This window comes from Bison bison, unplaced genomic scaffold (genome assembly GCF_000754665.1).
Source record: "Bison bison bison isolate TAMUID 2011002044 unplaced genomic scaffold, Bison_UMD1.0 scf7180017864110, whole genome shotgun sequence".
In the NCBI taxonomy this organism is placed as follows: Eukaryota; Metazoa; Chordata; class Mammalia; order Artiodactyla; family Bovidae; genus Bison; species Bison bison.
In genome coordinates this window covers 1361590-1377877 of record NW_011494682.1, presented here as the reverse complement: position 1 = coordinate 1377877, position 16288 = coordinate 1361590, and the positions used below count along the sequence as shown (strand labels likewise).

Here is a 16288-nt window from a genome sequence, read left to right as displayed (position 1 = left end):
CCAGAGAAAGGAACGCTACCTCACCAGGCTGCCCACTGAGTGAGATTTGCTGCTGCTTATCTTTCCTGCTGGCTTCTTTTTTCCTTGTGTTAGCCCTGGAAGAACTAAAAGCAGCCTAGAGAGTAGGATGAAGGAGAAGAGAACAGGCAGAGGAAAGTATATGATCCCCTTTGTCATTAAAGGCAACAAGACTGAAATACAAATGACCTGGGGGAATCAAACTTCCCACTTTAAATGAATTTACAATTTTTTAAAAATTTATTTTTAATTGAAGGATAAGTGCTTTACAATATTGGTTTGGGTTCTGCCATATGTCAACATGAATCAGCCATAGGTATACATGTGTCCCCTCCCTCTTGAACCTCCCTCCCACCTTTCACCCTTTCCTACTCCTTGACAGATGAATGAATAAAGCTGTGGTACATATATACCATGGAGTACTACTCATCCATAAAAAGGAACACATTTGAATTTACAAATTTTTGATGATTGACCAGAAATTTCCATGACTGTTACAAGGTGGTTATTTTGAGGTTCAAAAGGACCATAAGACCTTATTTATGTGATCAGAAAAATAAAAGCCCTACTTTCAAGTCCCTCGACATGGTTGGGAAAAGCTTGTTCCCACAGGGAATGAGTACTTTGTTGATGGTGAGACCCATGTTTTCAACATACGTATTACATACACAGTATGTTTTCAACATACCCATTACATACACAGTAGGAGAACACAGGGAAGGCAGTCAATATTTGTCCCTGATTCATCATTCATTCAAGTAAGTCTAGGAAATTTCCCAATATTTTGATACTATATTTAAAAAAATAAGTATATAAGTGGCCCAGTTCCTATTATAAATTGTTTTGATGTTTAATAACTCATCCTCCTGGATTTAAATATTGGGAAATCCTTCTTGGGTGATATGATGGCAACTACTGGTGTGCCTTTTACCACCTAGATGGCCTTGCCTCAACTCCACGGAAGAATAAATATATGTAACACAGGGTAGAAATTCTTCTTGTTTTTAAATTGGAATGTGTTAGTTTCAGGTGTACACAGAGTAAATCAGTTATACATCTATTTACTCTATTTTTAGATCATTTTCCCATATAAGCCATTACAGAGTATTGAGTTCTCTGTGCTATACAGTAAGTTCTTCTTAGTTATCTATTTTACATCATATATTGCTTATATGTAGACATTCTTGTTTTATGATTTGGAGTGGAGGTGGTAGTGGTTGGATACTGACCAGGGAAGATTGTTTTTTTCCCTTTTAAAAAGACTCTCTTTAGGATTTGTTTGAATTAGTGGTGAAAATGCCTGATTTTGGTGAAAACTGCTCATAGAGGAAACTGTTGCACCCTAAGTCTTTCAGGTGAGCTGTTTAAAGTATATATCCAAGGTGAGAAGTCAGAATTGAGGGACAAAAGCTTTCTTAAGTGTCATTTTGTAATAAGGGATTAACAATACCATCAACATGACAAAGTGGATAAAACCCTACATAATCAAATATCACATTATCTTGGAATCTAGGATAAGACAGTAGGATTGACAACAGCTTTTGATACTCTATTGACTATCTGAGAACCTTCATGTCTAGTACATTTCCTGTAATTTATTAACTCATTTACAAGGTTGGATATTGTCAATTTCAAAAGGTCAAAATAAAGCAGGAATTTTCTGTTAATCATTAATGGTATCTGGTGGGACTGAAGATTAGGGCACAGAGGGAAAGATTTTAGGATACAGCTATCCTCCTGTAAGGACAGAACAGGTAGTATGAGGATATCAGCGACATTTGTTCCTCCTGGGTAGAGCTGAGAGAAATGGCGGACAGTAGATTTTAGTTCAGTGTGAGAGAACTTTATAGCTGTGGCTAATTAATAACTGAAATGATGAACAGCTTTTTGAAGCGAGTTTGTTTTGTCCTAGAAATATTCAAATAGAGTTTAAATAACAGTATATTGGGGGCTTCCTCGATAACTTTGTGGGTAAATAATCCACCTGCAATGCAGGAAACACAGGAGACTCAGCTTCGATCCCTGGGTTGGGAAGGTCCCCTGGAGGAGGAAATGGCAACCCGCTCCAGTATTCTTGCCTGAAAAATCCCATGGATAGAGGAGCCAGGTGGGCTACAGTTCATGGGGTCACAAAGAGTCGGACCCAACCAAGTGACTAAGTATGTGTGCATACATACATTATAGATTCCTGGATTTAGTACACAGTTGTATCCTCATGATCTTCCAGGTCACTTCTAAAAGTTACAAAGTCACCCTTTTTGAAATAGTAAGAGTAAGAAATTATATAGAATCTTTTTTCCAAAGCTTATCCTTTGAAGCTACTCAAAAACATAGCTGGAATAAGAACTCATTTATTCTCAATGCAAACGGGCTAACTTTGTTTAATAAACTCTCCCTATAAAACTTCAGAGGTCACTTTTGTTTTATTGTGACCAGTCAACAAAATGCAAAATGAGAGCCTGCATTAAGTGGGGACACCTCTGAATATTTAAGGAACGATTTTGTTTCTAGCTTTCCAGGTTTCTCACTTCACTAAGGAAGCAGAGTTTCACTCAGTGTGTTGAGAATGTGAGCACATGTGAATGTAGTGCAAGTGGACACTACTGTTTAAACACTAGTTTAAACAGCTTTAATTAAATCAACTGTGTCTGTACAGAAGCACATTGAAATCCATGTGTATTTTTAGTTAGAATGATAACTATTATTAGTTAGAATGACAGAAAACTGAGAAGCTAGATCAACTACACAAGACTTAAAATGGTTTTGGAACCATGTTTTCTTGGAATATTCAGCCTTGGGCAAGACAGAAGCAAGGGAAAAAGCCCAAAAGAGGCACTGAAGAAATTTAGAATTAAAATATAAGATAAAACTGTCCTTACAGAAGTAGCCCGTAGAGGAAGCTGTTACACCGTGTATCTTTTAGGTGGATTACTTTAAATATTTCTGACCAGAAAAAATTCATTTATTCAAAGAGATCTGGAGCTTAACTGGCTAAGTGAGTATGCTAATCACTTTTTCATCTTCTAAAAAGTAACAAATACTGAAGTTAATTTGAAATGCAATTTATTAGAAATCGATTCCTTATTCCATGGAATACTGCATAATGTTTTCACAGCAGTTGAGCTCACTTTGATTCATATGATTAAACCCTATATCAAGTGAATTTCAAATGACATACTCTGTTATTTCATGTGTCATGTGGCTGGGAAGAGGACAGTCTGGACTTTGAGGCAGCTCTGGTAAATATTGGCATAATCCCGGTGACACTGGAAAATCATTTTCACATCCTGATTCCTCAGCACTCAATGTTTACAAATGTCCTTAATGGACTTGCTTTTTGCAGTAGCGTGCCCCTTTTCTATCTGTATTGCAAAACATTTTGGTAACTTGTGCCTCATTCTGGGATTCTGAAAACATTTGGTTTACTTCTGGGAAATCTTTACTGCTTTATGTATCTCTCACCTCTTGCAACACAGCTGACAATACTTGTTCATACATGGGACAGACGTGTCTTGAGGACTTACTCTGTGCCAGGCATTGGGTTCAGTACTAAATATACAATAAAGAGCAAAATAGACATGACCTTGCCCTTGTGGAACTTTTACTCTAGTGGGGATAGACGATATGATACTTACTGTGGTGATACAAACTTTAGGGTATTTTGAATGTTTTAACTATTGGTTTAATCTTTCTCTAAAACCATATTGATCCTCTAGAGAAGCTGTATAGCAGTAGCTATGGTTAGAGCCTAAATAATACTGAATTGAATTAAAAAAAAAAAAAAGCAGGATGCTAAGAACTGTCTTAAGTTGCTATTTTCCTATTATGTTCTGGAGAATCATGGGCTTCCAGAGCTGTTGGGCATTGACATTTTTGCAGTTTTATTTGTTTGACATTTTTATTTCCATCCTGCACTGACAGACTCATCTATGTCAGAAAAGGTCAGTATACTCATGCTTTAGACTTAAAGAATAAGGTTTGTACTATTCATTTGGACTAGTAGGGCTAGATATTCAGAGTAGTGGTTTTAGTTGAGAAATTAAACACTGTTGGGCTAATTTAGGAAGTTGCCCTGTTAATCAAAACTAAAGGAAAAAAAAATCACAAAAAACAGATGTCACTAGAAACACTGTCAATGAAGAAGTGGTAATCAAATTAGTACTTTTATTTCATTTTTTTCCCCAGTTTTCTTGGGGGGAGCTCATTTCCATTGACATTTTAAATCATTATTATCTAACCCATTGATCTGGTTTCATACTGATATTTGCTGGCAGGTATGTGGTTCTGAGTTTAAGTCAATGGGCAGAAATTAAATTCTTTTTAATATTGAGTTCTTTTTAATATAGAGTTCTACATGACTTCTACTGACTTCCACATGACTAATCTAGAAGAAATTAACTGTAACTTTTAGGCTGCCATCAATGGAACATTTCAGATGTTGAAAATTCACAAATAGTAGAAGATAGGATAGCAATGGGTCAGTTGCCCAGATATTACAATTGCAGTAGAGGATGGCCTCATAGACTCACTCAAATGTGATGTCTTTGGGTTCAACATGGGTGGTAGGCCATATAGATGCTACCCTCACCAAAGTCCCAAAGGAGGCATTCTTCCTCCATGCATCTCATTTCACCTATCCTTCGCTTCACAAATTGAGCACCTTGTCATCTACAAAGCCTTTTGCAGAGGTGAAGATAAAGGAGCAAGTTTCCTTCTCCCACCTTTGGCATGAGTGACAGTGTTGTCTTTGGTATCCTGACTTGGAAACTTAGAATGCATTACAGGTCTTGGTTTTTAAAACAGCATAAGAATAAATAACATGATAAAGCACCATATAAGAAATTTGAAAGCCACCAATACTTAAGGAACTGAGGTCTGATAGATAAGAATAAGACCACAACACCAATAGCAACAATGGTGATCATTGCCATAGAAGACATTGAAACAAAGCATATGAACTCCTAGAATGGAAGAGGGCCTTTAGAAAGACTTGTGGAAGGAACTGCCACTTGAAGTGGACCACGAATGATGGGCAGGATGTTAACAGGGATAAATGAATTGGGAGAGGAATTTTAAGTAGAGAGAACAACATGAAAAAAATATATGAAGTTAGAAAATCAGTCATATCTGGAGAATGAATAACCCAATAAAACTGAAGTGAGGGACTTAAATACTAGAAAAGGTGATCACCAAAGTTTTACTTATTTTTTTAAGGTAATTGGGTATTTATTGAAATAACATTCATGTACAGGCATGAAAAACTTGGAGTTGTATTCAAGGAAGAGTAATCTTAGGATCTAAGTGAAATAGTACCTTGTTATTAAGGCTGTTCTATGAAATACGTTAATCTATGTAAAAATATATAGCACATCTCCTGCCTAATATGTACTGCAAGGGGATCAAACCAGTAAATCCTAAAGGAAATCAACCCTGAATATTCATTGGAAGGACTGATGCTGATGCTGAAGCTGAAGCTACAATACTTTGGCCACCTAATGCGAAGAGCCGACACATTGGAAAAGATCCTGATGCTGGGAAAGATTGAAGGCAGGAGGAGAAGGGGGCAACAGAGATTGAGGTAGCTGGATGGCATCACTGACTCAATGAACATGAGTTTGAGCAAGCTCTTGGAGATAGTGAAGGGCAAGAGAGGCCTGGCATGCTGCAGTCCATGGGGTTGCAAAGAATCAGAGATAACTGAGCAACTGAACCATAACAACAAAACGTGGTTAAAACTCAATGAATGTTAGCAGTTCTTCTCATGGTAAAAATCTACTGACAGTACATAGTAGGAAATACAACTTATATGCCTTGTGATCAGGATCCCATGTAACTTGCTGCAGTCCTTCTCTCGGGTGGTAGGCTACATTATTTTCTGGTCAGAGGAAAATGGTAGAGAAAGTGAAACCCAAACTCCTAGGAATCAGGGAATTGAGTTAACATGTATCCCAGTTACCTCCTGGCCAACTCCCCCTGGATCTGGTCAATAAAACTGTAATCTATCAAAAGTGAGATGATTTCACTCATTGACTCTTTCCTTTGGGAAGTCCCAGCCTGTCACAGGGCCCGGAAACCTATAGTGCTGTATTTCTATTGCTATGGTAATAAATTCCCACACATTTAATGGCTTACATTTACTTCTTAATATTTAGGTTGGGTAGTCTGACACAGATCTCACGGAGCTAAAATCAAGGTGTCAGCAGGGCTCTGTTCTTCTGGAGGCTCTAGTTTAGTTCAGTTGCTCAGTTATGTCCGACTCTTTGAGACCCCATTGACTGCAGCATGCCAGGCTTCCCTGTCCATTACCAACTCCCAGAGCTTGGTCAAACTCATGTCTATCGAGTCAGTGATGCCATCCAACCATCTCATCCTCTGTCATCCCCTTCTCCTCCTGCCCTCAATCTTTCCCAGCATCAGGGTCTTTTCAAATTCAGTTCTTCACATCAGGTGGCCAAAGTATTGGAGTTTCAGTGTCAGCATCAGTCCTTCCAATGAATATTCAGGGTTGATTTCCTTTAGGATGGACTGGTTGGATCTCCTTGCAGTCCAATGGACCCTCAAGAGTCTTCTCCAACACTACACTTCAAAAGCATCAATTCTTCAGTGCTCAGCTTTCTTTATGGTCCAACACTCACATCCATACATGACTACTGGAAAAACCATAGCTTTGACTAGATGAACCTTTGTCAGCAAAGTAATGTCTCTGCTTTTTAATATGCTATCTAGGTTGGTCATAGCTTTTCTTCCAAGGAGCAAGCATCTTTTAATTTCATGGCTGTAGTCACCATCTACAAATAATTTTGGAGCTCCCCAAAATAAAGTCTCTCACTGATTCCATTGTTTTCCCATCTATCTGCCATGAAGTGATGGGACCGGATGTCATGATCCTAGTTTTTTGAATGCTGAGTTTTAAGCCATCTTTTTCACTCTCTTCTTTCACCAAGAGGCTCTTTAGTTCTTCTTTGCTTTCTGCCATAAGGGTGGTGTCATATGCATGTCTGAAGTTATTGATATTTCTCCCAGCAGTCTTGATTCCAGCTTGTGCTTCATCCATCCTGGCATTTCACACAATGTACTCTGCATATAAGTTAAATAAGCAGGGTGACAATATACAGCCTTGACATACTCCTTTCCCGATTTGGAACCAGTCTGTTGTTCGTGTCCAGTTCTGTCACTTCTTGACCTGCCTACAGATTTCTCAGGAGGCAGGTCAGGTGGTCTGGTATTCCCACCTCTTTACGAATTCTCTGTGCTTTGGAGGCTCTAGGGGAGAATCCATTTCCTTGCCTGCTCCAGTCTCTAGACACCTCGGCTTCTGGGCTCAAGAGCCCTTTCCTCCATTTTCAAAACTGGCAACTTTGTACCTCTCTGTGCCTTTTCTCCTTAGCACATCTTCCTCTGACTGATTCTCTTCTGCTTCTCTCTTGTGATTGCATTGGCCTTACTCAGGTAATACTTTCTATATTTTTCTGTTTTAAGAACAGCTGAACCTGCAACCTTAATTCCCCTTTGTGACGTAAGCTAGAGTTTTTTCAGGTTCCAGGCATTCTGACATTGACATTTCTGGAGGACGCTCTTTCTGCCTCCCATACATGTTACTATTTAAGCCTGAGATTGTACCCACCATTAGGTGACTCCAAATAGAGACCAGAATTGGTGTGGATTCATATAAGACAGTCTGATTCCTAGAATCCCACTAGCTGGCTATGCATGTTCATCGCTATTGTTTCATTGTTGTTTTTCATTTGGTAAGTTGTGTCCAGCTCTTTGTGACCCCCATGGACTATAGCGCTCCAGGCTCCTCTGTCCTCAACTATCTCCTGGAGTTTGCTCAAATTTATGTCCATTCCATCAGTATCATTTCATTAGCTGCTGGGAGCCACCACAGGAGATCCCACCCATGACAAAGGTCATGCGGAGAGAACCTGACAGGCAAAGGCAGATCAGGCCTCAAGGGACCCCCTGGATCTGCTCGAGCATCTACCCCAAAATCAGAATCTGTCTGTCTTACTATTTTGTGCCTTTCACCAACTCTTCTGACATTAACAGGGGGCTATCCCTGACCACCTTTCTCTTGAAAAAGTCAACTTAGGGTTTTAGTTAATAAGTCTCCTGGGAATGAAAGGAATATTTCTATTTTAACCCCTCTGTTGGCATTCTAGCTTGCCTGACAGGTTTATCCATACTCTTGCAATTAACACACATGATTGTTCACAACTCCCCAACCTTGAAAGGCACAGGAAGCCAAAACATTCTAAAAGTCCTTTAAGGGATGAAAAATTATTAGAATAGATAGTACTGGTAACTGCTACTGCTGCTAAGTCACTTCAGTCGTGTCTGACTCTGTGCGACCCCATAGACGGCAGCCTAGCAGGCTCCCCCATCCCTGGGACTCTCCAGGCAAGAACACTGGAGTGAGCTGCCATTTCTTTCTCCAACGCATGAAAGTGAAAAGTGAAAGTGAAGTCGCTCAGTCGTGTCCGACTCTTAGCGACCCCATGGACTGCAGCCCACCAGGCTCCTCCGAGTACTGGTAAAGGGCTTCATTATTGGGCCAATGCTTGCTGCCAAGTCCCCATATCCCTTGTCCATTGTGCACCTGGGAGTGCATTAGTTAACACAGTTGGAATGTAAGAAAAACAAGTAGCAGCCTTGGAATTAACCACATCAGACCTCTGAGCGAATTGTTTCTTTCTTTGTTGTAACTCACTGCACCTTTGCTCCCTGAGAATGTAACTCTGTTTAGCACTTTCTGAGGCTGACATAGATAAGAAATATAAAGAAAAAACACTTCAAGGGAAAATAAGTTTTATGGTTGAGCAGGCTTTATCAAAAAAGGGTCATAAAATGTCCACAGGCCTCTAAGGCCAGAAGATAATGTACACAACATTGTTTATGGGAAAGGTATGCAGAAAAAATCCTGGTTTAGATAAAGACGTAATGTTTGGGCTGACTCTGTATGACTTTGCATCTTTAATTTCCCTCTATGTACAAGTCAAGGTATAAAAGTTCCTTTCGAAAATAAAGTTATGCGCCTCGCTCACTGAAGCTTGGTCTCCCCCTGTCATTCTTTTTTTCTTTTCTCTCCTTTTCTCTCTGTTCTTCTTTCAGGATGCCTCCTTGGAACACAGGAGCTTTATTGGCTTTCTGTGTAAACCAAGGAAGATCAAGCCTCTTTCTCTTCCCTTTTTACTTTCCTTATCGCCTATGCCATCATGCTGAGGGTACCCCTGGATCCTGCTGGGGCTGGACCCCAGCAATTAGCCTCTCAGTAGTGATTCTACTTTGGATATAATTCAGTTTTGAATTCTACTTACCACATTATGCCAAATTTTGCATTGTTTTTTAGTTTGAATTGTTTGGGGAAGTGATGGGAGGTAGGGTTTTGATTAGGGAAGCCATTACAATAGCTAGATGAAGGGGAACAAGAACCTGCACAAGGAGAGTATAAGGAAATGGAACTATACTGGTAAAGAAGCTGCCTGCCAATACAGAAGATGTAAAAGATGCGGGTTTGATCCCTGGGTTGGGAAGATCCCCTGGAGGAGGGCATGGCAACCTACTCCAGTGTTCTTGCCTGGAGAATCCCATGGACAGAGGAACCTGGTGGGCTACAGTCCATAGAGTCACAAAGAGTTGGACATGACTGGGAAGCAACTTAGCATACAGATAGGAGTGTTCCCAGGTGTTAACTAGAGCTACGCAGAGGGCAAGGCGACAGACAAAAGGGAACACTGAAGAGGCTCTGTGCAAGGCTGATGTGTTTCAGGGCTAAAATATTTAGAATATAGAAGTGATTGAGTATAGATTAACAAATGGATAGAATAAAATCCAACAATGCTCTACAAGACGGAACATAGATGGCTTAGATGTGATAGTGCCCTAAAAATAGGGAAGTTTAGAAGACAGAGCCGGTTTCATGGAATAGGGATGAACTGAGGTTTGGATCAGTTGTGGATGACCTTGGTGGACAGAATGAATTTCACTTACTTCCCCCTAAATCAGTGGTAATGACTGGTTCTCTCTTACACTTGTCCTAAGATTAGTTAAAGACTGTTTCAGCTACGTGTCTCACGAGAGGCAGTAAAGCAATGATTGTGAGCATTGCCTTTGTAAACCCAGTGAATTAATGTAAAATTCTGATTCTGCCAATTACTAGCTCGGTTATTTTGGATAAGTTACTTAGCCACTCTTTCCCTCAATTTTCCCACTTATAAAATGGGTATAATAGTACTGATAGTCATCATGGTGTTGAAAGGATGAAGCAAATGTATCTAAAAGATTTTAAAGGAATGTATCTAAAAGATGTAAGTTGGCACATTGTAAATTATTAGCTATTTTATTCAGTTTATAAAATCTAGTGTCAGTGCTTTATAATGAAAATAACAAGAGACTTAAAATCTACTCCTTCCAGGATATCTGTGATGTGTCTTAGTTGACATTTCTTGTCATTGCTGTTTAGTCTCTAAATCATTTCTGACTCTTTTACTATCCCATGGACTGCAGCCCACGGGCTCCTTTGTCCATGGAGTTCTCCAGGCAAGAATACTGGATTGGGTTGCCATTTCCTTCTCCAGGGGATCTTCCGGGCCCAGGGATTAAGCCTACCTCTCCTGCATTTGCAGGTGGATTCTTTACCACTGAGCTACCAGGAAAGCCCCTTAATTTTCCTTAAATACTCAAAACTATCTTATGAGGTAGGTACTCTAATAAACTTAATTTTGCGATTTTACACACAAAAAAGTCTACTAACTGTACTATGTGGCAAGTACTGTTCTAAAACTGAGGATTCCAGCTGGGAACAAAAAGTCCTTGATTTCATGGAATTTACCTTTTACATCTTACTTTCATTACAAAAAAAAATAAATGAACAGCGGGTGATAAGATGATGAGTGCTAAAAACAAAAGCAAAATGAGACTAAGATGGGGTAAGGGAATAGAGAAAAATGTAGTAGGTGCTATTGGTAGGTAGGTTGGTCAGGGAGGCCTTCTCTATATGTGAACTGGAGCAGACAGAGGGGGGTCCATGCGAAGTGACCATAGATACTAGAGGGAGGCCAAGCAGTTCCTTTTTAATGATTTCAACTTCTTCCTATAGAGATCAACCTTGTGACCTTTTAAAGTGTGTGTACACACCCCCATAGCCCAGCTGTGACGGTGAGTGCGTACCTGACATTGGACTTGACAGCAATGAAGCATAACTTGATTTCCACAGAGGTTAGCATTGTTTTCGATGATCGAGTTTAGATTCTTCTCTGACTTCAGTTCTTCCTCCTTTCCCTTATCATCTAAGCCTCTTTAAGCTTTTACTTGGGCTGCTTTGTGAACTTAGATCAGGTCCTATTTGTTCCTAGCCTAGGGCATTTGCACCTGGCTTCCTTCTGCTTGAAACATACTTCTGGATATTTACACAGCCGTCTTCTTTTCATCATGTAGATCTCAAATCCTGTGTCACCTCCTCAGTCACCATTATGTTTGCTTTGCAGAGATAATATATAGACATATCTGGGAAATTAAAATATCTGCTTGCTCTAAATTACTTCTCTTTAGCATTCAGTATAGCTATGTTCCTTAATCAAACTTAGGACAACTTTGATTTTCACATGGCTACTGAAGAAGTGGTGGTCAACTTGTAGAAAAGAGAAACAGAATGATTCAGAAGTGGATAAACCATATTGTTTAACCATATTGTCTTAGGACTGTTTTGACAGCTAACTGGGAGAAAGGAAAATACAGCTTACCCAGCAACCTGAGGGAAATTTACTTTCTTCTTGCTGTTTGATATCATGTTTAATAAAATTGACTTCCCTGGTGGCTCAGACAGTAAAGCATCTGCCTACAGTGTGGGAGACCCGGGTTCAATTCCTGGGTCAGGAAGATCTCCTAAGAGAAGGGAATGGCAACCTATTCCATTATTCTTTGGATTTCCCTGGTGGTTCAGATGGTAAAGCGACTGTCTACAATGTGGGAGACCTGGGTTCAAGCACTGGGTTGGGACGATCCCTTGGAGAAGGAAATCGCAATCCATTCCAGTACTATTGCCTGTAAAATCCCATGGACAGAGGAGCCTGGTAGGCTACAGTCTATGGGGTCATACAGACATGACTGGGCGACTTCACTTTCACTTTAATAAAATTATGCTGAGAATGAAATGCTTAAAGCAAAAGGAAAATGTTCTTGCCAACACCTCTTATAAGCAGCAGTGGTTTATATCTTGTAGCATTATTTCTGTGGTGATTGTGAGGCTGTGTCAGTAGCCTTCTTGCTTGTTTCTTAGAAGAGGGAAAGATACAATTTGGATTAGTGCTTTATCCAGTTTTGAATACAGAAGCCAAGTGGAGGCAATTGGTGGACACAATTTTCTTGTCATTCACAGGGTAGCTAAAGTAGATATTATATCATTTAGATTTAGCATATTTGGTAAGCCCTTCTCTCACAAGATGTATACAAGGGCTTATGAAATGAGTCCCCAGTACCATCTGATATTCGAGTATGAGCCTGACTGGAGCTAATGCTCATACTGTATACATTTTAGAGCTGATGTTTTCCAGAGACTGTTTCTACAGGATATAGGCATTTTAGGAAAGAGCCCATATGTCTGGGAAACTCTGGCTTAAATCTTCTTGTTTTGTTGTCCTATGAATTCTGAGAAATCAAAAACATTGATCATAAACCAGCAAAGAAGGACTAATGTATGGCTTATTTCTTAAATATATTTGGATATAGAAACTTCTTTATAAAATGAGTGTTGAGGGACATACACCTTGGAAAAGGGGTTCTTTTTTGGGTGGGTGATCATTCAGCTCTCAAGAACTAGACAGAGAGAACTATAACCCTAACCAATCCTCCAGCATCCAAAATTCCTTTCAATTACTTTAATATGTGCACTTCCTGCCAGGAGTGAGCACACCTCGCTTTCAGGTAAATCATCGACTTGGTATTTGGGTCATGCTCAGGTGTTATAGAACCGAGGACTGATGGCTCAGGACTACAGTCACCAAATATTGGACATTTATTAGGTAATTGTATTTTATGTCTCAGGTATCATCCTCTGAGCTATGGCACATAGTTAACCAAGTTCATTGTGAAGTTCAGTTCAAGGGAGCTGGCTTGAAGTTTTTAGCATCCGTTACATCATGGGCTGAGAGAATGCTAAAGGATGTCGAAAAAGAGGTTGCTGAATACTGGTATTCTCCAAAGCACTGTAACTGTTTGAAGTTAATCCAGTGTACACTTACTGAGTCAGTAGAACAAAATGGCACATTCTGGCATTCACATGTAGTCCCAGAACTTAACCATTACTGGACTTTCTGTGTTGTGAAGATCTGGATCTGAAACTAGTTCAGGAGGACTTTCCAGGCTCAGATCTGCCCCAGGGAAACCCTGGGAAAAGGAATAGGCTTTCAGGGTTCCTTGGGACCTGGGCTATTCAGAGGTCTTGTAACAGACATGAATAAGACAAAATTTAAAAATAATTTGAATGAGAAAATAAGATTATTTTCTTAAAAAGTGAATGTAAAAGAATAAGAAAGTCAGGAGTAAGATTATTCTTGTCATAGTTAATAACTGATTCCTGGGGTACACACATTTTATTCCACTGGTTAAATGTTGTTCATATGAATTCTAATATATGACTTGGGTAAAGCTGTTAACTGGCAGCACTACATGAAAATTTTAACTTTTCAAAGCAGGATGAATGCAGATTCCTTTTATAAGCATTAAAGAATCACCCAGAAAGTAAGCTGAGACAGATTATGAATTTTGCAGCTTGGGAACTTGCCACAAAGTTGTATATTGCTCAAAGATGAAGACACTAGTTGATAAATGAACTCAATGAGTAATATAGCTCAAAGATCTTAATAGTCATATTTCATAGCTGTTAAGTTCTTTTTTTCTTTTATTTTTTTTAAATTTAAATTTATTTATTTTAATTGGAGGCTAATTACTTTACAATATTATATTGGTTCTGCCACACATCAACACTGGGATGACCCAGAGGGATGGTATGGGGAGGGAGGTGGGAGGGGGGTTCAGGATGGGGAACACGTGTTAAGTTCTTTTATGTGAGATATTTTAGAAACTATAATGTGGTTTCAAATGTTACATATAGAGGATTCCTTGAAGAAGTTAAAAAAAACTCACTTGACTTCATGCATCATTGATATGGTACATCATGCTCTCAATGGCCGTGAAAAACGAAGCTTAGTGATGGATCACAATCTCCCTCTGCATTCTCTTTTAACAAATAAAAACATTCTAATTTTGAACCATTTTCTTAGATCTTGGTTATTAAGAAAGTAGGGAAAGATAAATGACAAATCATATAGCTTTTCTTTCTTTCATGAGATTCTTCTTGGCTATTCTATTAGAAAACTACGTCACATCTGAGTTTAAGGTTAACCCACTTTTATTCTTCCCTCTCTCCCTCTTTTATATGGTAATGAAATTAAACTAGTGGAAGTTCTTGCAAATGGTCACAGCACTGGAAATCTTACCTCTCTCTAGAGCATGCACAAAGGCTACAGTGAGGAGGAAAACCAGGATCCTCTTCATTTTTCTGCCACCACGTCCTGTATCACCTCCTTCTCCTGCAGGTTACCCAGTTTAAAAAAATGGCAACCCAAAGTAACCAATTCCCTTTTACTAAAATTCCGAGCTATGCACTAATCAATTATTAATCTCTACACAGAAGCAAGGGCAGTCATCCTTGGGCCACAAGAGATAAAGTATCATCAATCAAAGCAAATAGACAAGCTGTAGAAAATGTAGTGGAAAATCTAGGAGAGTTCAATCATTAACTTTGTCAAACTGCAAAAGAATCAGGATATATATAGATACCCCCCACTCCCGCCATTGCTGCTTTTCACTGAAGCTTATCTCGTGTATTTATGGGTACATTTTCCCTCCCTCTTTATGTGTTGTCTTTGAACATTCCCTACTCTTCTCATGTGTACAAATGGAAACTTGAGGTCTCTCTTTGTTTAAACCTACTTCAAGTAAAGAGTATCTTAAAATAGCACTGACTAGATGTTTAAGTAATAAGGGGGAAAAGTGAGAACCCAATTTATCACAATTGCTCAAATCCATAATCTTAATGCTATGAATTTTATTGAGGATGATAGGATGGTACTTTATGTGCTATATTACACATATATTTCAAAAGCACTGAGATACATATTGAAATAACCCTTGAAGTGAGGTAGATAATAACTGAGGAGGTTAAATGGTTTGCCCCAAATCACAGTGGCAAAGCTTGCGTTCCTTAGAGCTCATTTAAAGTTCTTGTTACTAATACTATACAACTGGTATATTTTAGGATAACATAACGCGAGTTCATGATTGGCCTTGTAAATGCAGAATCCACTATCTTCATTTTGCAGATAACAGAAATAAACCTCCAGCTCTGTGACTTGCCCAGAGAGGCACAGGCAGTTACTGTTCATTCCATCATTGGAATCAGGTCAACGTTTGGTTCTTGCAATAGTCCTCTTTTCAGGAAATGGGGTCAGATAAGGTTTGGGTGGACTTCCCTGGTGGCTCAGACGGTAAAAGTATCTGCCTACAATGTGGGAGACCCGGGTTCGATCCCTGGGTTGGGAAGATCTGGAGAAGGCAATGGCACCCCACTCCAGTACTCTTGCCTGGAAAATCCCATGGACAGAGGAGCCTGGCAGGCTGCAGTCCATGGGGTCACAAAGAGTCAGATACGACTGAGTGACTTCACTTCACTTCACTTCACTTCACTTCAAGGTTTGGGTACACCAGCTCTGGAATAAAACCCCTACTCAGCTCTCCTTTGGCTGTATAACCTTGGGAAATCATTTTGTCTAAGCCTTACCTCTCACCTATGTAAGTAGTGATAACTCTTAGCACTTTTGTTACAAGAGTGTTGTGAGTGTAATAAAATGATGTGCAGGGTTAACCATAACAATAAACACAGGGTAGCATGCATTAATACTGAAGTGAAGTCAAGGCACTCAGGAGTGTCCGACTCTCTGTGACCCCATGGACTGCAGCCTGCCAGGCTCCTCTGTCCATGGGATTTTCCAGGCAAGAGTACTGGAGTGGGGTGCCATTGCCTTCTCCAGGGGATCTTCCCAACCCAGGGATCGAACCCTGGTCTCCCTCATTGTAGGCAGATGCTTTTACTGTCTGAGCCACCAGGGAAGTCCGTTAACCACTTAGCATTAATGTTAACCACTACTGTTATTTTAGCTATTCTCTTCACTGGCTCTCTAAATTTATAATAACTAAGAAGGTTGATGAAACT

General features: G+C 39.6%; 1 protein-coding gene across 1 annotated transcript in view; it reads right to left on the bottom strand.

Annotated features, from left to right (window-relative positions):
- GC (group-specific component (vitamin D binding protein)) overlaps positions 1-14752 on the bottom strand; it is a 43626-nt gene extending 28874 nt beyond the window's left edge. Inside the window, exon 1 of the mRNA XM_010839084.1 lies at positions 14514-14752. Within this exon, the coding sequence (XP_010837386.1) occupies positions 14514-14571 (58 nt within the window). The 5' untranslated portion in view covers positions 14572-14752. The remainder of the gene's footprint in view (positions 1-14513) is intronic.
- Positions 14753-16288: the final 1536 nt, after the last annotated feature.